The 19,322-nt window shown below is 49.4% G+C and overlaps 3 protein-coding genes across 20 annotated transcripts in view; 1 reads left to right on the plus strand and 2 right to left on the minus strand.

The window, feature by feature from the left end:
- DSCAML1 (DS cell adhesion molecule like 1) overlaps positions 1–1,172 on the plus strand; it is a 76,834-nt gene extending 75,662 nt beyond the window's left edge. For both annotated transcript variants that reach the window (XM_015884081.2, XM_085525951.1), the window contains one exon: positions 289–1,172. In XM_015884081.2, the coding sequence (XP_015739567.2) occupies positions 289–731 (443 nt within the window). In that variant the 3' untranslated portion in view covers positions 732–1,172. The remainder of the gene's footprint in view (positions 1–288) is intronic.
- On the minus strand, positions 882–7,707 carry LOC146755276 (uncharacterized). Its single transcript, XM_085525983.1, has 3 exons — positions 5,513–7,707; positions 4,624–4,675; positions 882–3,491 (listed from the first exon to the last, which is right to left on the minus strand). The coding sequence occupies exons 1-3, from the start codon at positions 5,684–5,686 to the stop codon at positions 3,370–3,372; spliced, it is 348 nt and encodes a 115-aa protein (XP_085382109.1). The 5' UTR covers positions 5,687–7,707; the 3' UTR covers positions 882–3,369.
- The window catches only part of CEP164 (centrosomal protein 164), a 36,657-nt gene continuing 25,039 nt past the window's right edge, over positions 7,705–19,322 (minus strand). For all 17 annotated transcript variants that reach the window (XM_085525966.1, XM_085525961.1, XM_085525958.1 and 14 more), the window contains 17 exons: positions 19,046–19,262; positions 18,666–18,743; positions 18,277–18,408; positions 17,877–17,999; positions 17,223–17,366; positions 16,925–17,008; positions 16,462–16,530; positions 15,957–16,135; positions 15,387–15,513; positions 14,905–14,972; positions 14,496–14,703; positions 13,926–14,033; positions 12,817–12,931; positions 11,887–12,252; positions 11,381–11,447; positions 10,720–10,827; positions 7,705–9,922 (listed from right to left, as the gene is read on the minus strand). In XM_085525966.1, the coding sequence (XP_085382092.1) occupies positions 9,823–9,922; positions 10,720–10,827; positions 11,381–11,447; positions 11,887–12,252; positions 12,817–12,931; positions 13,926–14,033; positions 14,496–14,703; positions 14,905–14,972; positions 15,387–15,513; positions 15,957–16,135; positions 16,462–16,530; positions 16,925–17,008; positions 17,223–17,366; positions 17,877–17,999; positions 18,277–18,408; positions 18,666–18,743; positions 19,046–19,262 (2,293 nt within the window). In that variant the 3' untranslated portion in view covers positions 7,705–9,822. The remainder of the gene's footprint in view (positions 9,923–10,719; positions 10,828–11,380; positions 11,448–11,886; positions 12,253–12,816; positions 12,932–13,925; positions 14,034–14,495; positions 14,704–14,904; positions 14,973–15,386; positions 15,514–15,956; positions 16,136–16,461; positions 16,531–16,924; positions 17,009–17,222; positions 17,367–17,876; positions 18,000–18,276; positions 18,409–18,665; positions 18,744–19,045; positions 19,263–19,322) is intronic.

Genomic DNA, 19,322 nt, shown 5'->3' on the forward strand with positions numbered 1-19,322 from the left:
GTCAGGCTGGACGGGGCTGTGAGCACTGCTGGAGCTGTGGGTGTCCCTGTGCACTGCACAGAGCAGCACCAGGCAGCCTTTGAGGTCCCTTCCAACCCAACCCATTCTCTGAAAAGCAACAGGCACAGCACATGATGTGCACCATAGACACAAAACAGAAATCCATCACAGCACAACCCTGGTGTGGTATCACAGTGCAATCCAGGCAGTGGCACTCAGCTCCATCACCGCGTGCAGCACCGGGGCTCGATGCTCCCCATCCTCACAGCTCACTCTCCCCTCTCTCAGGTGATTACTGCAACCTCCCTCTATACGTCAAGTCGGACGCCTTCTTCCGCAAGCCAGACTCCCACGAGCCGTGCCCAGTGGTGCCTCCCCGTGAAGCCTCCATCCGCAGCCTGGCCCGCGGTTACCACCCCCCAGCTCGGCACCTGACGCTGGATCCCACTGCCAAACCCCCAGGCCTTCCTCCTCCCTCTTCCTCCTCCTCTTCCTCCACCACCTTACCTCAAAGGACTCTACCCATGCCCACCGCGGCCAGCACCGCGCCAGCACCTGCCCCAGCACCCTCTGCCCCCGCCGAGCCCCCCGCCAACACCACCACCAACACCACCACGCACTCCAAGGTGGGGGGCTCGCGGGACTCACTGCTGGAGATGAGCACGTCGGGTGCAGGCAGGGCACAGAAGCAAGGGGCAGGAGCCTATTCCAAGTCTTATACGCTGGTGTAGGCACCGTGGACTCAGCCCCTGCCCGCCCCTTATTTCTATTTAAGTCACGGACCTGTACATAAAGGAACTCTTTTGTATAAATGAAACTATTTTCTTCTTTCTCCAGATGGGAAACAAACAAACAAACAAACAGAAACAGGGCACAAAGAATTTGATGTTACAGATTAAAAAGAATATAATATATATGTAAACATATATATATATATTTCACATCATTTTGAGAGGGGCACAAGGAAAGACTCGGCGACTTCTTCTGTTTTGTTTTCCCCCCTCCCTGATCCCGTCGGTGGTTTTGACAAAGGAACGTCTCAAAAGACATTGCATGCTATTTTACTGTTCTGAAAACAACAGGAGTTGCTTCAATTTGCAAATGCTTATGTGTTAATACCTTTTTCTATGAAAAAAAAACCAGCGCTGTGTGCAATAAAGGTTATGTTTATAGCCGGGTGTTCTGCGGTGGCTGAGCGTGGGCCAGGATGGGGAGGGCAGCAGCGGGCAGGGTTGATGCCAATGCTGTTGGCATTGGGTTCTCATTCACCCCTTATTACCTCTGCTAGCTGCTGCTGCTGCTCAGCGCATCCCTCTTTGCCATCTGCTTGTTGGAGTCCTACAACGCTTTCAACCCAGTGAAGCTGGAAGCTGCTGCGACAGCAGTGAGATTTTTTTTTTAGTGGAGGGGAGACCCAGAAAATGAGCTGCAATGACAATTTATTCTGTCTTCATCAGTTTTGGTGGCTGTCAGAGCCACCCCGTGCCAAGGAGCACGACTGGGGATGGACAGGAGAGCCCCTGCTTGAAACACAGATCCCAAGAGCTGCTCTGAACGGCCTTTACTTTTACACAACTTCCCTCCCTGGGTTTTAACAGGTGGCTGGAGTCCATATGCCAAGTTTTCCAACTTGCATGCAAGGAGGACATCGATTTCATTGCAACTTAATGCTGAACGCCACGTTATGCAGCTCCAACGGGGCTTCCTAGGACCTGAAATAGGTTACACGGCTTGCTCAAAGGTAAGGAGACAACAAGGGACAACGTGAAGGGGGCAGCGAGGCTGGGAGACAAGCAGTGAACAGGCACAGCTGCTCCCATGGATGCACAACACAGAGGCTGCAGCTCTGCCCTCACCAGCCCACACCCATATGGGGTCTGCCTTACAGCAATAATAACATGAAACCCTTCTTACCCCCTCTGACTTGCCCCCAAATCAGTGGAAAGCATGGAAAAGCAAACCAGCCTCTTCCTAGTGTGTTTCTGAGACTGCACAAACAGCTCAAGTGCATTTCAGACATCAAACCCCGTGCAGAGCTTGCATGGAGCCAAGAGCCCAGCCCAGAGCCGTGTCACAGCAAAGCAACCATGCAGCAGCTCTGAAGTGTCAATCCCAGACTTGAAATAGAAGAGAAAAGGCAAGTGTGTTCTCATCTGTGAGAGTAAGTGGATTAGCAAGATAAAAAGAACAACAGATTACAAAGTCTTTATTATAATCGGCTAGCAAGGATTTCCTTCTACATCTTAGCAAGAATTCACCACCTTCCCCAGCAGTTCCAGACTGTGGCTTTGCATTCATCAAACAGAGGCCCAATTCGTGGTGCTTGGTCAGCATGCCACTCCAGCACTGCATCCATTCCTTGCGATCCCAATGCACTTTGCCATGGCTGCAGACCCTCTCCAGGATGCCCCGGAGCTCATTGCATCACACAACAGTGAAGCAGGAGGTGAAGAAGCAGAAAATTCAGCATCAGACCCAGCAAGGAGGCAGCTGAGAACACACTTCAGAGGTCAGAGCATCACCACCCACAGTCGGCATCTCCTCTACCTCCTGGCCCTTCCACTTGTGCTGCAGCTCCTGGATCTCCAGCTCCTCCCACCTCCATTTCCATTTTCTCCTCTTTCTCAACAACTCTGCAACCTCCCAAAGCCAGCACCCAAAAATGAATGCTATAAACCAAGAGAACCTCACGTCCTGTCCCTGCCAGATGTGGAAGAGGTGTTGTGGTCTGCAATATTCTGGAACAACAGAGAGGGCAAGACAACAACAGGCAGCAAACCCAAAGCCCAGGGATGGCAGGGGGCTGCCTGGGGAAGGAGCAGGTCCAACACAGTCTCACCCCCAGCCCCACTCTGAAGCCAGGACCCCCAGGAGAAGTAGAAAGCAGGTCACAGCACACCTCATGCTCCCTCACTGCCTGCAGCACCCAGCCTGGGGGCCATCCCTGTTCAGGTCCAAGAGCAAGGGAAAGAGAGGTGAGCTCTGCCTCAGCTCCAGCCCAAAGCAGAGGCACAGAGAAGGGCTGAAGCTGATGAGGAAGAGCCACACCTGGATGCTTAATTGCTGCAGATTGCTCTTAGTTGTGTATGCCCTGTTTCCCCCATCTTAGGCTTGCAGCTCCCAGCACTGTGCTTCCACCAAAACTGGCAAACACCAACTCTGCCACATGGGTGCCAGGCTCCCACCAGGAGCCCTGTGGTTGCACCTCAGTCTTCAAGGCAATTCTACCCGGGGAAGGAGCCACCAGGAAAGAGATCTCAGCAACCAGCAGAGGATCTACACACACCAAGAGCTACGTAACAGGGTCACAGTCACCACGGCCACAACGCACAAAAGGAGGGATGGTGCAGGGCACAGCGGCCAAGGCATCTATTTCTTCCCCTGCTTCTGTTGCTGGTATCTCCTGAAGTGGGTCTGGATGGTGAGAGCTGCCTTCTCAGAGGGATCGCTGAAGAATTTGCCCTCACTGCTGGCATCAGGGGTCATGTTGTCTATGGTGAGAACCAAAGAGGGACATCAGGAAGCTGTGAGCCCAGCAGCACACACAGGGGCAGAGGAGCAGGAAAGCAGGAGGCAGGGAAAAGCCCAGCTTCCCCGGCAGCACTAAGCCCTCTATTTACACAGCTTTACTCCCCAAAGACCTCAGCTTCCCCACGTTTAATCACCACGTATGATACTCACTTACTTTCACACACACAAATAAGATTAGGAACAACAACAGCACAAAAAAAAAAAACAACCCAAGCCCGGCGCTGTACAGCAATAAAGCTCTCATGCTGATAAATGGGAGCCCTCCCCACTCCACGCTTAATGTGGCATTAGGGAAGTATTGTGAAATTCAACAGGAACTGAATCAAAGCCACTCAGCAGTGCTCTTTTAACCGACTGTGTCACCGCTAAGCACCCCCCGAGCAGCGATCAGGAATCCTGATGCCAGATGCTGCTGTATAAACTCACCAATGTCACCTGAACCCATTTTTATTCACATCCTAAAAGAAATTGCCAAGTAAAAAGATACATAAAGGAGTCCGCGTTGGGAATCGGCTCCCTCCTGCCCTGCTTAACAAGATACATCGTCAGCTGTAAATCCTACCCCGCTGCAAAAATCAAATGCCAGAGGCTGGGGAGCCGCTGGGGGCACTTAGAGCTGCGTGTTTCCAGAACCCAACCCCCAGCTGTGCGGGCTGCTGACAGCTATGTGAGAAATACAGCGGGTGGAGGAGCTCGGCAGGGCTCAGCAGTGACAGAGCCCATCAATAACAGCCCACCGCTGAACCAACACGAGTGCCACCGCAAACCCAGGAAGCCTTGGGGACCTTCATCTGATCACAGCAATGAAAACCCCAACACAGGTGAGGCAGAGCCATTTAACTGAGCAGTGTGCGGGGTGAGCAGCAGCACCCACCCCAGCATTCATCCGATTACTGGACGAGGTGCACTGAGAATAGAAGCGGATAAATCCTATTTGCTGAGTGCTGGGAGACTTAGAAGAGCAGGGAGGAGGAAAAGTGGTGGGGAGCCCAAGCCACGTGTTCCAGTGGGGCAGGTTGCATGGGAAGGGGGAGGTAGGGATCAGACACACACATGCTGCTGTCCGCATGGACAGCACAGCTCCACACTCACCTTTATCTCCAGAAATGGAGTAGATGCTGTTGTGACGTGAGCTCCTGCCTCTCTAGAAAGGAACAGAAATAGAGTCAGTGGGAGCAGCCCCTTCCAGCCAACTGGATGCACTGAACAGGACAGGGCTCCACCGAGCTGTCTGCCATCCATTCCCCTTGGGAAACTTAAAAATACTTACTGTTCCCTTAAAGAGCCCTATAGAGCAGTGATTAATTAATTTGCATTTGGGAGAAGTTCTCCAAGGAGAAGCAGAAAGAAGAGCTTTGTAAGAAAAACCCTATCTGTGAGACTTGCTAGGAACATCTTGGGATGAGCGCTGGCTCAGCCTAACCTCACCAAGGGTGCATTTCAAACCAGTATGGAACCAGGCTGGCTGGATTTGTTTCCTCAGCTCCAGCCCCTACCACAGTGCTGCTGCCCCTGGGATGTCAGGTCTGCTAGGGAACATCTTCATCCCTGTAAGATAACAGCTTGAGTTTGGCTACAAACACCAGCCTACATTTTTCAGCGTGCCCTGCCTCCCAGAATTACCCCATTCTCTGTCTTTCAAGGGAAAGAACAAATCTCTCCCCCTTGCCCAAGCCTTCTGTTCCAAGCAGACTGTTTGCCTAACAGATGTTTGCTGCTCTTCATTTGAGCTCTGCACCAATCCCTGCCCTCGCTGCAGCTCCGTGCATGCCAGACACCCTACTTTCCATACATACCAATCAAGGGCCACCCAATGCCAGCACAGACTGGCGAGGCAGCCTGGCAGCACACTCTGGGTACAACAGGTGCCCCATGAGACCACTGTACTGCCAGAGAAAGGCCTAGGGCTGCACAAGGGCCAGCAAACAAGCCCCCTCCTCCTCCCTACCAGTTGCTTTCTCCGACTAAAGGCAGCACTCACATCACTGTCCCGGCTGGTGCGGCGGCTCTGTGTCACACACTGGATCTGCCAGGGCAGGGGCTGGTACACGAGATATGGCAGGGGCTCTTCTTGGAACAAGCTGGTCCCGAGCTGGATGGAGAGAGGATTTGCAACAGGTGAAAGAATGGGGAAGAGCTGGTCCTGCATGGACATCACCACTGATCATCGGTCCTTGCTAACAGTGGGATGCTCTGCTTGTCATCCTGACACCACACTGATGGGCAGCTCTCAACAGTCCTGGACACACAGTGCACAGCCATGGGACTCACAGCCCTGAGAAAGCTTCCTCCTCCCACCAGCAGCATCCCCTGCCCACCTGACAGCATGATTGCCCACCTCACAAGCAGCAGGTCAGGAAGGAAAGATACAGAGGCAGCAGATTGTGCTGCTGAGCCTTTGAAATGACAAGAACTAAAGATATGAAATTGTCAAAGCAAATGCAGTGGCCATAGATGAGGCAGATGCCACATGGCACTGTATTAAGTTCAGGTGGCCCAGACCTTCTGCTCAGGGGGGGTTAGGATATGTCCCACCAGACAAGCATGGAGTCCTCATCCTCTTCCCCCAGCTCCAAGGTACTGCTGTAGGGTCAGGTCCCCCAGCAACAAGCTGAAGGGAGGATGGGGGGTTTCTTGCCCTCCCCAGCCCAAAGAGCTCTAAGATTCACCCCCATTTGCAGCACCCAGTGCACCAAACTGGGAAAGCAAAGTACCTGCACTTAGCAGTTCTCTGCAAAGCGGCTGATAAATCTGCTTTGCTACAGCCACAGAAACTCAAACTAGCTTAAGAGTTGACAAGATAACAACTCCCACACTTCTAGAAACAAGACAGAAAGCATTAAATCCTACCTGCTGCCTGCTCCAACTCACCTGCCCAAATGCTCTCACCACAAAAAACAGTGCTGTCATCAGGGTCCCCAGCATGGCTATGGTCTTGAGGGTCTCCCAACCGGCCTGAGGAGCCAAAGCTCTGGCAGTGATGCACTGTGGTCTCTGAGCAGCAGTGACTGAAGCGTCCCCTCCTCCAGCCGACTCCAAGCTCCTTAATGAGCTTAAAGCTTGTGTTCATCCTGGCACCGTAATCACACCCCGTCCTCTTGCTCTTCTAATCACTGAATTTCTCCAACACACATATACTGGCATTCCAGGAAAAGCAAATCCTCTTCTTTATGTACCTGTGCACACTCACACACCCCACACACCTCAGCCCCATGGCATCCCAGGACCACATTTGTCTTTGTGTCTCGCTGCTGCTGTACCAGGAGCTCAAACCATATTACAGTTTCCAGTCCTCCCATCCCCATCCATCTGAACCTGGGATTTCCAGCTGTGCTGAAGTCAGAGATGGAAAAACAAGGGCGGGTGCTGAACTCCCTCTTCCCATCACTTCTGTTGTCCCCATTACACATCTGCAGTCCCTCAGCACTGGAGCCTTCACTCCAGTGTTTAGAGACAAGACAATCTGAGTTATTTTAACCAGACTGCCTTGAAATGTAAAGTCCCAAAGGTGCAACATGCAGAGGGAATGGAGGATTGCAGGAGTCCCAGGGGCTGCTGGCAGGTGGTGGGAAGGGCAAAGGACCAAGTAATGGGCAGAGGACAGAGAATATCACCCAGCAACACAGCGAGGGATGCCTACGTTATCCAAGAGCAGCCCCAGAGCCAGGCCCCGCTCCCCAGGAGGGCAACACAACCTCAGGGAGCCAGGGCAGAGACAAAGCAGCCAGGAGAGCACCCAGACCCCTCCTGCAGGGCCGGCCTTGCTCTGCAGGCGCACAGCCCGGCTTGCAGCCTTGACACGAAGCTCAGGAGGGAGACAACCATTGTAATGAGCCTGGATGACAGCTTTATGAAAAGGGCAGGATACGAGCCCAATGAAAAGCTGTCCTGCTGGCTGAGAGCCCCGTGAAGAATTGCTTTTGTAGTTTTGTTTTTCAGCTTTCTATCTGCCCCTGCTTTCGCTACCACGGCCAGATCCTTAATAGAATAATGGTAATAAAGCTACAGCGAGCTGAAGTGGTCTTAAAAATTGCCAGAGATGACCTTGACAAGATAAAACATGAAGCAGCCTGGAGACAAGTGAGGGGAAGATGTGAAAGGTAAGTACAGGCCGGGTATCCGGAGCTACAACTGAACGGCTCAGCAAGGAGAAATAAAGCCGCAAACGTCACCTCAATACAAAACAGACTCGTGTTGATTTAATTTGCTTACAAAACCAGATACAGTGATCGCAAGTTTCAACAGGAAGAATAAACATGTTTCAAAATGTATTATTGCTAAGAAAACAGGCGCTTCCCCCCACACTACCGATATGTGCTTTCCAGAATGCAGACTGAGCTCAGCTGCATGGCTTTGGGTAGAGCATCCACCATGCTGACAGCATCCCCACACCTTCAGGCAGCCACAGAACTCCAAAACATAACCAGAGATTCTGCCACGTGTTCTACCAATAGCTGGGAAACCAAAAGCAAGATCCCTATAGACGGGGATTGGCATCATCTGACAGCAGACAGGATATCTGCATTTCCATCCATTGCTTCCTATGGAGGAGGGATTGCCCCAGCCAGCTGCCATTCCCTGTGGTCACACAAGGTCTCCCTGCTCAGCCCAGCTGGGGTTTTTTCAGCAAGGACCCGAGTGTGATGCTACCCACTGCAGAAGGTCCCAGGGAGAAGGCTGGCTGAGGAACTTAGAAAACATTAAGGAGCTCAGCCCCTAAAGAATAAGAAATCAATGCAAACAGGGCCATCCTTCCTGAGAGCTCTAAAAAGTTCATCAAAAATATATCTCTATTTGCATGTAAACATTCCCCTGCCACCCTCACGGCACAAATGGCTGCAATGCTGCGCCACTGCACAACGGCCAGGAAGCAGAGCAGGAGGGGGAGCTGTGCTTTACTCTGCTGCACATCATTAGCCACACTGAGAAGCACAAACAGCACTGAAGGGTGAAGAGCAGCAACTTCACCATCCTCCCCGCATCAGCTGTCTCCAGAGAGAGCGACTTTGAAGCTGATTTCTCACAGATGGGATCCCTTCAAATGCAGACTTCTCATCAGACAAAATAGCAAATGGTACAGCGTTTTTTTCAAGCATTAAATATTTAAAGTCAGCTTGGAGGAATGACTGATAAAACAACCAAACACCACTTTCCCCACTTAGCAGTATGAAAGCATGGCCTGACTTCTCCCACTCCCCTGGGCTCAAGCAGCCCCTTTCTCACCTCTCCATGCCAGCAGGATGGTGCTGTGCTCTGAATGCAGCCCATCCAAAGCACCATAACCACAGCCAACCTGCTGAGGTGTGAGCTCACATTGGAGCACAACACGTGCCAACCCCTCAGCCCTGCTTCAAGGTCTTGGGAGAGCTGCTCCAAGCAGCGAGGCCAGGCCCCAGTGCTCAGAAAGAACAGAAAGAGCCCCAGCTGCTGAGCTCCGGATCTCCATCCCCAGGGCAGGGAAGGACGCAGATGGGGCTTGGTCTCCTCACAGTCACACTAGGCTGAGCTCCCCAGCACTGTCTGTACCAGCAGACACTGCTCCATGCTCTCCTGCCATCCCTGCTTTGAGTTGCCATCAGCGCATTTGTAATACGTGAGCTGAGCTCTTATAGCACAGTTATGCTGCACAGCTCTGGCCAGCGTGGCAGAAAGAGGAAGACGCAGGGAGCTCTTTCCTACAATATCTGCCATGAAAACCACCCTTGGTTTTGTTCCTATTGTTTCCACACCAGAAGAGAGGAGCATTTCACAGAGTCAAAATCTGCTGTTTCCCAGTTCCAGAGCCATTTTGCTGCCCGCTCTCCCCTGCTCATGCAACTCGCCACAGAAGCCAGATGACTTGGCTCATCTGTAATTAAGCATTTGTTGGGCATCAGTGTGGGCTCATTTCCTGATACATTTCCTCTAGCAAAGTCTCAGCTAGATTCATGTCCTCCTCCTTGACCAGTTACTCAAAGTCCTCCGTGATTCACAGCTATGTCTCACAGTTTCTAGAATACTAATGAGAGAACTGTTGATTTATTGAAGCCCTGATATTTCACCACTGGATTAAACAGTCTATAAAGTATATTTGGACACATTACAGGATTAGAAGAATCCACCTGGGAACTTCACTTCCTCCTCCCTCCACTCTCTTGTACAGAGACTATTTCAAGGGCACAGGACGAAGACAGGGATGGCTGGGTATCGCCAAAACCCACCAACTTGTCAGGGAGACTGCACAGCCCCCAGCTATCACCTCTCCAGGTCCTATGTCCAGAGCTGAGGGCTGAAAACATCAAGTCCCACCTTTCAGTACGGGTACACTTTAATTTGTCTGCTTTCATCCAGCCCTAGATGAAGTAGGCTGGAGTTGCTGGCAGGGGGCTTCTGTGTGCCTGGGAAGAGAGGTCTGACAGCTGGGTGAAGGAAAAGCATGGCTTACACAAGAGATTAGCAGGCATGAGCACAGCCAGGAGACAGGGCAGGTACCAGCCTCACACACACGTGCTGCCTTCATCCCTCTGCATCCAAGTCAAATGGAATTAAAGGGGGATTATGGAATTCAAAGGAGCACTGTGCTCAGGACAGTGTGCGCTATCAGAGGGCCTGAGGGATTTGCTGCTAATATCAGAGTACGCTGCAAAGGAGATACTTACAGCCCCAGCATAATGCTGTTACAACACAAACCTGGAAACATTCCCATCAGGTTTCACTCACTCATTCATCTCCAAATTGAGCTGGACAGAACAGTTCCAGCAGGGAGCCCAGGCCCTTTCTGCACAGCCATGTGGCCACCTCACCTTGCAAGTCACAGCTGCCACACACAGCTTTGGCTTGTGCTCATGGCTCCCTCACACCAGGCTGCCTGATGCTGGTTGGGGTTGTATCATCTACACCAACTGCACGCCTACAACAGCAGGCAAAATTCTCACATTACTATCTTCAACCTTCGTGTTTCACAACACAACTAGGGAGAAGGGAAGGAGAATCTCTCAGGCAAGTACAGCTCAAAGATGGAAAAACCAGGTCACTCGTGCTTCAACTGCTAAACAGTTTTGCAGAACTGGACACTAAAATAGAGGCTAACGCTTCAAAATTGCTGTTCAATCCTTTAGCAGCTCCTGATTCATTCACCTCCTGCTGTTTCCTCCTATCTGCTGCAGGAAGCTGGACTACAATTAGGGACCAGACCCAGGCAAAGGATACATCCTTGAATCGCTCTTGAAGTCTTCCAGCCATTTCTTATTGGTCTCAATCATTCCTTGAATAGTCATCTTGTCTGACTCACGGCTCTGGAACATGCGCATCTGCTCACTGTTGTGAGAGAAAAAGACAGGAAAAGTGGGAAAGAGCCTTAGACAGAAACAATCCCAGAGATGAGAAAAAGCATAGCTAAAGAAAGAGCCAAGGTTCGCAAGCAACCTCTTCTGAGATCTAAATACTCTTCCCAACCACAGCATGAAGAAGAGCTGTAGCAGCAACAGCCCTCATCCCGCCAGGCTGCTGTCCATCCTTCAGTCTATGTAGCATCAGAAAGGCTCAGGTGGCAGCCTGGAGTGTCACCCCTCCAGAGTCATCTGGCACAGCAGAGCCAGCCTGAGTTCTGCCTGGAGACAGCTGGCACCCTTGGATCCTGCTCCTGGAATTAATGTTACCTGCACAACTCTGGCTTCTGAAATAAAGCTGCTGTCTCGAGGCATGTGGCAGTGAGTAACCAATGGCATCTAATTCATCTTCTTAATATCTAATTTGCTTCACTGAACAAGTAGGTAAGACACAAAATCACCTAATCTAAAAATTATTCCAGACAAATTAATGCAACACAATGGAAAAAGAACACTCTTTTTCCAAGTGAAAAGACACTCACCCTGCAGGTATGTAACCCAGCTTGTTGTCTGAAGGACCAGAACTTCCACTGCATGATGGGAACCCACCTGGGAAACAGACATTAAATGAAAATCCCTTCCAAAAATTCAACAGGCTTTAGATCTGAATGCAGTTGCTTTCCTGTGTTATGGACACGCTGTCCCTACCAGTGGAGCCCTCTGCCAAGATCTCAGTGTTGTTATCAAGGAAACTGAGATGGTGAACACCATCTCCAACTCACAGGAGGCTTCTGGAAGATCTCGATTCCTTTTTGCTCATTTCTTTAATAACTTTTCTACCACATATGTCAGAGGCCAAACTGTTCTAGAGGCAGGATAACATGGTTGGACTTGTATTGCACTACCTGGAATAAGGTTCTTATTCTTGATCTTATTAACACTACTCTTGACAGCAGAACAGGTTGGAATGATGAGCTGATTAGAACATGCAGAACTGAAATCAGAAGTTATATCAAACAATAAGATAGAGTAAGGAGAACAGACCTACCTGGGAAGTACTTGCGCCACTTCTCTGCCAGGAAGCGGTCCACTGACTGCCCAGCCAGGAAGGAGCGACCGGAGCTGAGCCCAGTGCCCCAGGCCCACTGGTCAGGCACAGACACCCCAGCAGAGGGCCTTGAGGAAGCACCTGCCTGCGATCCTGCCAAGGTGGAATATGTAGAAAGAGGAATGCTGTCACAGGACACCTGCAGAGGCACCTGTGTTGAAGTGAAGAGTGGGGACTGGAGGGTGTTCAGGGAACTCAGAATGCCGAGGACCCCATTCAGTTCACTGGTGATGTGCTGCACCGAGTTTGTCAAGTACTGGATCTTGTCCTGGTGTAGGGCAATCTGGACCTCTGTTCTCAAGTCAGCTAGAAGGGGAGAGAAGGGAAAAAAGGGATCACTGGGAAGGTGAGGGAAACGCCGTCTCCTTAGCAGGAGACTCACTTTGTACTGTATCACAGTGAGCTGATCAGCCTCTGCTCAGTGAGACACAGAGCACCAGAGACAAAGATTCATTTGAAAGAAACAGAAAGCACATAGAAAAGCACAAGCAGCAGACATGGGAAACTGCACCAGCTTCTCCTGACAGAGACATGAGGAGGAAGCCTGGACACTGACAGAGCATGACAGCTCCATAGCAGCAGAGAAGGAACAGCTGAAGCTACATTTTACACTCTGCAGTAAAAATAAGGGTAGATTTAAGATGCAAGTTCACTCACAGATTCCATCCCTCTCATACTCTGCTACAGGCAGGAAATAAGTTTTTCAAGCAAAACATCATACAGAGCAGTCTCGGTCATAAATAGTAAAGCTGCCTTAGACTCAAACAAGCACAAACAGAAACAGCCTTAGATACAACTGAGAAGCAAAAGGGAAAGCCAGACACTGCCAAAAGCATCAGGCAAAGAGTATCAAACCAGTCAGAAACTTACACTTTGGCAGATGTATGCTTGCGCTGGATATGCTGTTTGTGTCCTCAGAGCTGCTGAGATCAAAAGTCACCATCTTCTTGCACGCAACACTCTTCAGTGTATCCTCATCTGAAAGCTGATAAGGAAAACACTGTAAAAAAAACTTGCTCTCTGCCTCTGCAACAATAAAGCCATTGGAGTACTGCTTACAGCTCATCTATGCAGGCAGGACTGCGTGGTCAGGCACAGCACAGGTGAACAGTCTTAAGACTCCAGCAGTAACATTTGAAAAGTAAAAAGACTGCATGGTCTCTGGAAGAGGCACGTGCATTCACTGGAGGCCAAATTTAACTACTGCATGAACCGGCCCTTCCAAGCAGAGGTCAAAATGTTCTGTGCATCAACTACACCTTATAATACTTGCATGGCTGAGTCATCTCCTTGCACCAACAGAAAGTGCTTGAACACCAGAAGTCTTGTGTGTGCACATCTACACTGCTGCTCTAAGGCCACATGGTCACACAGGCAGAGCTGGACAGACTCCAACGTCTGTCCTGAACAGGGAAGTAAAGCGGATTCTACCTCACATGAGGTGACCTGCCCTTGTTCTCTCTAGGCAAAAATCATGCAGATTTTTCAGGTTGTTTTCCGGGTCATATGCTTAATACTGAATCCAGATGTCATCAGCAAAGGGAAACATTTGCTATCTTGCCCAAAACACAGACAGTTAGTAAAATATCTAACAATTCTAATTAGAGTTCAGTTTATATTGTATGCTGCATGTCAGCATTAACATGGATTTGCTTCTGATCTAAGAAGCTTGAGGGCTCAGTTAGCAGATTTTTCTTTCCAACCAACTCAAGCCCTGATGCCAGCAGCCCTGACTGGCAAACTGCAATCATGGGACAAACCCTCCATCTCAAACCTCAGACCTGGTGAATCATGTGCACCATAGTCATTTACTCCAGCTCTTTGTCTCGCCTACTCTCTCCCACTCTTCTTACAGACCCATCATTTTGCTCTCAAAGCTCAACTCAGCTCTGCAGAGGCTCCTGCCTATGGGAAGAGGAAAACAGCTCTGCAAACTGGGAGTGCAGCTGGTCAGGCCCAAGCAGGATGTATGTGCTTACCTCCTCCAACAGGGAGGACTCCAGCTGGCTTAGCTTCTCTTCCTTCTTCTTCAGCAGCACCTGTCCTTTCCGCATAGCTGACTTCATCTTGTCCAGCTGCTTGGCTTCCTGCAGTGGATCAAACAGCCAGGACAAGGAGGAAAATTACCCAAGAACTACAGGAAATGATCTACTTTAGTGGTCACGGTGATTTTCACCATCTCATTTCTACTTGGCACAAGAAATCACGCTGCTGGAGTAAAACTGCTCCCAAGTCCAACAGAGCAACAAAAAGAAATGTGCAGAGGGGAAAGAACAAGGCCTAAGGCAACACTGCCCCAAGGAAAAAGGGCTGTCACTTTCCAGTCCTGCATCCAATAGAGACAACAGCTTTGCAGCAAAACCTGCAAATAGGAGTGCTCTGTCAATGAAGGAAATGAAGACCTTTTCCCCGTCTTTGGTTGGTGTATCAGCAGGACTGATAAGTACTCAGGGATCGATTTTCAAGCAAGAGTGACATTGCCACAGAGCTACAACTGTGAACTTGTCCCTGCTGATGGGATGGATGCCTGCCAGTGCTCAGTGACTCACCTCTTCCAGGTTCTTGCGCATTCCCTCCAGGAGCTGGGAGTTGTCAGGATCTTGCACCACCTCCTGCGCTTTCTGCACATCTTGGTGCCACTGCTGCTTTGCAGCTTTCAGAGCCGTATGTCTCTTCCTCATGGAGTGGGTCTGACGCACCAGGAATTCCTTGGCTTTTCTGATGGAGACTCCTTCAGCAGAGATGTAGCTCCTGACTCTAAAAGGATCAGGTACAATTCTGGCTTTCTGTGCTGGCCATTCCATCCAGCAAAACCCCATCCCTCCCCCCAAATAAACTGTACGTGCAATGAATATAAAACTCAAGCAAAAACATTCACTTCTAAAACCCAAGGGAAAAAGAAACCAAAACAAACAAGAAAACCACATTTTCTGAAGTAGCTGGTATACAGATACTCACTGATCAAACTGGAAGTTGCTGTCTTCATGGCTTTGAGAAGGAAGGAAAGCAGGCTCTCCGGATGGATGCTGAAGAGTGGAAACATTTCAACAACTGGCAGATACGCACAAGAAAACTGAACCCTAGGACCCCAGTAGAATCAAATTAGGGGTAAAAACTCTGGATGACATCACTGTATTATTGCCCCGATCCAAGACTAGTGCTGGGGATATTTTTGTGTGATATTTTAAGAAGTAAGAGACATTTCCATCCCCAACTCAGGTTCTGCTTTTGACTTCAAGGGCACTCAGGCATCCCACACTCCTTTTCCCCTAATAATAGGCAAAAAGCAACAAGGAGTACAAAACATTGACGTCTTCCAGCAAAGAAGAATGCATCAATGCATCTGAAACAAGTTTAGGCAGAAAGAGCCAAGGCTGGAATTTTCAAGTTACAGCCTCAGATCTCACAAGGCAAATGCCTTTGCAGACAGCTCTACTCACAGCTTGAATAGTTTCTCTCAGGTCTTCAACATGGAGCTCAGCTTTCCTTTGGGGAGACTCTGCACTTTCTTCTGCCTCCAATTCTTTCAAAATCTCCTGCTTGCTCCTGACAGCTGCCTCAAGCTCACTGCCACATGAAAAGGCAACAATGGCAGCAATTCATTAGACTGCAGGTCCTCCTACCCCAGTAAACTACCTGCAAGTGTCCAAAGCAACCTCCAGATTCCAGAAAGGAAAGGGCCAGACATGAAAGACAAGCAGGAACACAGAAACATGCTGACAACGAGGATTCACAACAGCTTACAGCTGCTGTCTCATACAGTTTCTCCACGTACAGGAATAAATAGAAATAAGATGCTTTGTGTAGCAGTTCACAGATATAGACTTCTAGATCCAGTGCTGGGGTAAATCAAACACTAGCAATGCAGCTTGACAACTACCATTAAGACAATCTCCTGCTGCCACTGGCTCCTAAACACAACTGAACTGCTCGTGCAACACTTCCAGACAGCACCAGTAACCACACAGACTTCAAGCACCAGTGGAAAACTCTCGCATGTAGACACACACCTGATACGTTTCTGCAGCCTCTGGCTTCGAGTCTGCAACAAGTCAACCTGGGCCTCCAGCTCAGCTTTCTGATCCTGGAGCTCTTCACGAGTCTTACGCAGTTGCCGGATGGACTCAAGAAGGTCAGTCTGCTCCTTCCGATTCTCCTCTAGGCGGAGTTGAGAAGCTAAAGCAGCTTCCTAGAAAGAAAAAGAAACATCTCTCAGGCTTCCCTGACCATGGAACAAAAGCACACAGCATGCAAGAGACTTTTGCTATCTGCATAGTTCATGGGAGTCAGTCCTAGGGGAACTAGGTTCTTTTTGGGAAATACTTCTGAGCTAACCAAACTGCCAGCAGGAAGACTCTCCAGGCCGAGCCAAAGGGGCAGGAAGGAATTTGCAAACTCACAATTTAGAAAACAACATAGCTTGCATTTTTCTTAAGCCATGGTTCTAATGTGTTCCCCTCACCCTCCCCAAAACCAAAGCAGCACAGATCCTTTCCAGAGACAAGGCACACATACATCTCTTTCTCGCTCAGTCCGTCTGTCTTCATCGAGCAGCTGCTGCTTTTTCCTTCTCAGAGACTCCTCCTAGACACAGCAGAAAAAGCTGGTGACTATCAGAACACAGGGCTGCCAGTAGAGGAGACTGCTGATGCTCAGAAGCACTTGAAAGGTCAGGCCTAATTTTCAAGACAATTCAAGATTACCTCAACACTGTTCTCAGTTTTGCTTCATCCCATCCCATTCTGTAAATGACAGAGGATTACAGAATGCTGCCTCCCAAAGCAGGGGAGCACACCCAAGGCACCGACTTTCACCACAAATACAACCATGAACCTGTACTACTAACAGCACTTAGCCCTCATGACAGAAGTTTTACCTTGAAACTTGGTAACTTGGGTGGCAGATGCAACCCACAGTGTAGCAGCCAGGGGAGCAGCTCAGGCAAGGAAACGTCTCAAACCCAACACAGCTGACTCACCTGGCTAAAAAGCTGCACTGATCTTGCTTTAACATTCTTTGCACGTATTTCAAGCTCATTTTCTGAATCCTGAAGTCTTCTTTCCTGCACAGAGACATCAACTTAAGGAGCAAATGGCACAAGTTCCTCACCCACCACACAGAGCTCTGCTATCAGAGCAATTAGCAAACAATACCAGGAGAGAATGACCTGCCACTTGTATTACTTTTGGTTACAGAGGGAGGCAGATTCATGGAGGCATCACAGCATCCAGGCCAAAACAGCCAAGTCCCAAACTGCCAGGCAGTGCCCTCCTCACCTTCTCCCCATGTCTGTGCTGCAGTGCGGTCAGACGTTCATCCAGCTCTGCCTGCAGAGCTTTCACCTCCACTTCGTGAAGCTGTCGGAGCCGTGCCATCTCACCTCGCAGGCCTTCAAACAGCTCTGATCTTTGCTTTCTTTCCTATCACAGAATACAAACAAGAAAAGTGAAGAGTGAAGCTCTTCAGCCAGCCATGAACACAAAGGGCACACACCGTATAACCAGCTCATCTCACAACATGTCCTTAGCAAATGTCAATTTCAGCAAGATTAAAGCCCGCTGCTTATAGACACAATATTGTTATGAAGATGGCTCAGGAAAGAAGAAATGACCCATGATGGTCTAGGGGTTTGTCACACACTGCTGACTGTGTGACAGGAGGCCTTCCAGAACAGGCAACTATAAAACCATCAATAAGCTTCTCTAGTACAGAAGTCCAGAAATGCACGTGGAAGTTGCCTGCACAGAACACTTTGACAGGTTTACCTCATAACCTGAGACTCAGTTTGCTTTATACAGCAGCAAAGCCACTAAAACAAATGAGATGCCCCACTTCTAGGAGTGGCAGAGATAAGCAGAGCTGGCAAGCAGCAGCGCCAGCCCAGGTGACCAACAGTGATCTCCCAGTCCATTGCACTTCCCCAGAAGTACCTCTTCTTCATATTGATCCCGAATCTTTGCTAGGACCTCTTGGTGCTCCTCCTTCATCCTCTCCATTTTCCTCTCATGGTCTTTTTCCACTTCACGGCGTTTTTCACTCATAAGCTCACTGAGCTGCAATGATGACACAAAGAGGTTTCACTGAATCACTGCACTGGTTTCCCAAGAGAGCAGCTTCCCACATGAACATTAAGACTGAGAACCTTGTAAGTGGGATAAGGCCACAGCCTAGATAGTAGAAAGCAAGCACTCTGTGAAAGGAGATGCTGCAGGAGTGTCCCTTCCTCTGATGCACATCACTATCACCTTTGGGTAGGGGACTCTGCATCTCAAACCTCACCAAAAATCAACCAAGAACAAAGACCTTTCACCATCCAAGCTTAATACTTGCCTCACGTTCATATTGTGCTACTTGGAATGCTTTCTGCTGCACTTTCTCCTCTGCTCTCTGCAAGTCTTCACGCAGCCAAGCCTCCTCACTCCTCTGTGCCTCTGCTATCTGGGTTTGCAGGCTGGAAGTGACCTGCCATGAAAACCACCCACAGAGAATTGTCACCTTTCTGACAAGATCTCTCTAGTGCCATCCTACAAAGATCAAGAAGCACAGCAAAGATCAGTGTGTACAGTCCCACCACCCTCTAACTTGGAACATGCCCAAATGCTGAGCCAGACCAGAACCATGTTTAGGAAGTAGAAAAATTAATGCCACCCACCCTGCCCACACCTGGAGATAGAGTGAAATGAAAAAGCAATTTATATTCTAGGGACACCATTCTTTACCTTTCGATGCTTCTCTTCTGCTGCACATTTTAGCTGTTGGAGTTCCGTTGCAAACTGTTTCTCTAGCTCCTCTGCAGCCTACAGGAACAGGAGCCAAACAGTCTGCTGTAAATCCTCCATTCATAGGGACATGCCACACAAGATGCAGTTGCAATTAACATCTATCCACAAGCATCAAAAGCACAGTGAACCCCTTTCAAAACAAGTAACACACCATATTCTCTCTGGATGTTTTTCCTTCCAGAGGATCTCAGTGGATCTCAGATGTGCCATCCCATGGGAAGACTATGAACTGCCTCCATTCAAGAACCTCAGGCCTTCCATAGTGCTAAGGCAACACCCAAGAGGCATTCTAGCCTGATAAGGTACATGAATCTCACCTTTTTCTTTTCCATTTCTAATCTCTCTTTAAGCTCCCTTAGGAATCGTTCCTTCTCTTTTTCTAGCCTGATTGTTTCTTTCTGTTGAGCTTCCTCCATCTCCAGCTTCATTTTCTCCAAAGCAAGCTGCTGCTTCTTCTCCATGCTCTCCTTCTCCTTTACTTGCAGGGATTCCCATTCTTCTCTCAGTTTTTGCAGTGCCAGCTCTTGCTCTGCCCTGGTAGGGTTACAACAAAAGCAAAAAAGCCAGTTAGAATTTGGTACTTAAATACTGGGC

This window comes from Coturnix japonica, chromosome 34 (genome assembly GCF_054131305.1).
Source record: "Coturnix japonica strain WE chromosome 34, WE-NBRP24, whole genome shotgun sequence".
NCBI lineage: Eukaryota > Metazoa > Chordata > Aves > Galliformes > Phasianidae > Coturnix > Coturnix japonica.

Excerpts from the sequence above, each read along its gene's own strand:
- LOC146755276 (XM_085525983.1), bottom strand. The coding sequence starts at position 5,686 with ATGTCCATGCAGGACCAGCTCTTCCCCATTCTTTCACCTGTTGCAAAT. Across the intron at positions 4,676-5,512 it reads GCACCAGCCGGGACAGTGAT|AGAGGCAGGAGCTCACGTCA; the intron begins GTGAGTGCTGCC and ends GTTCCTTTCTAG. Across the intron at positions 3,492-4,623 it reads CTCCATTTCTGGAGATAAAG|ACAACATGACCCCTGATGCC; the intron begins GTGAGTGTGGAG and ends TTCTCACCATAG.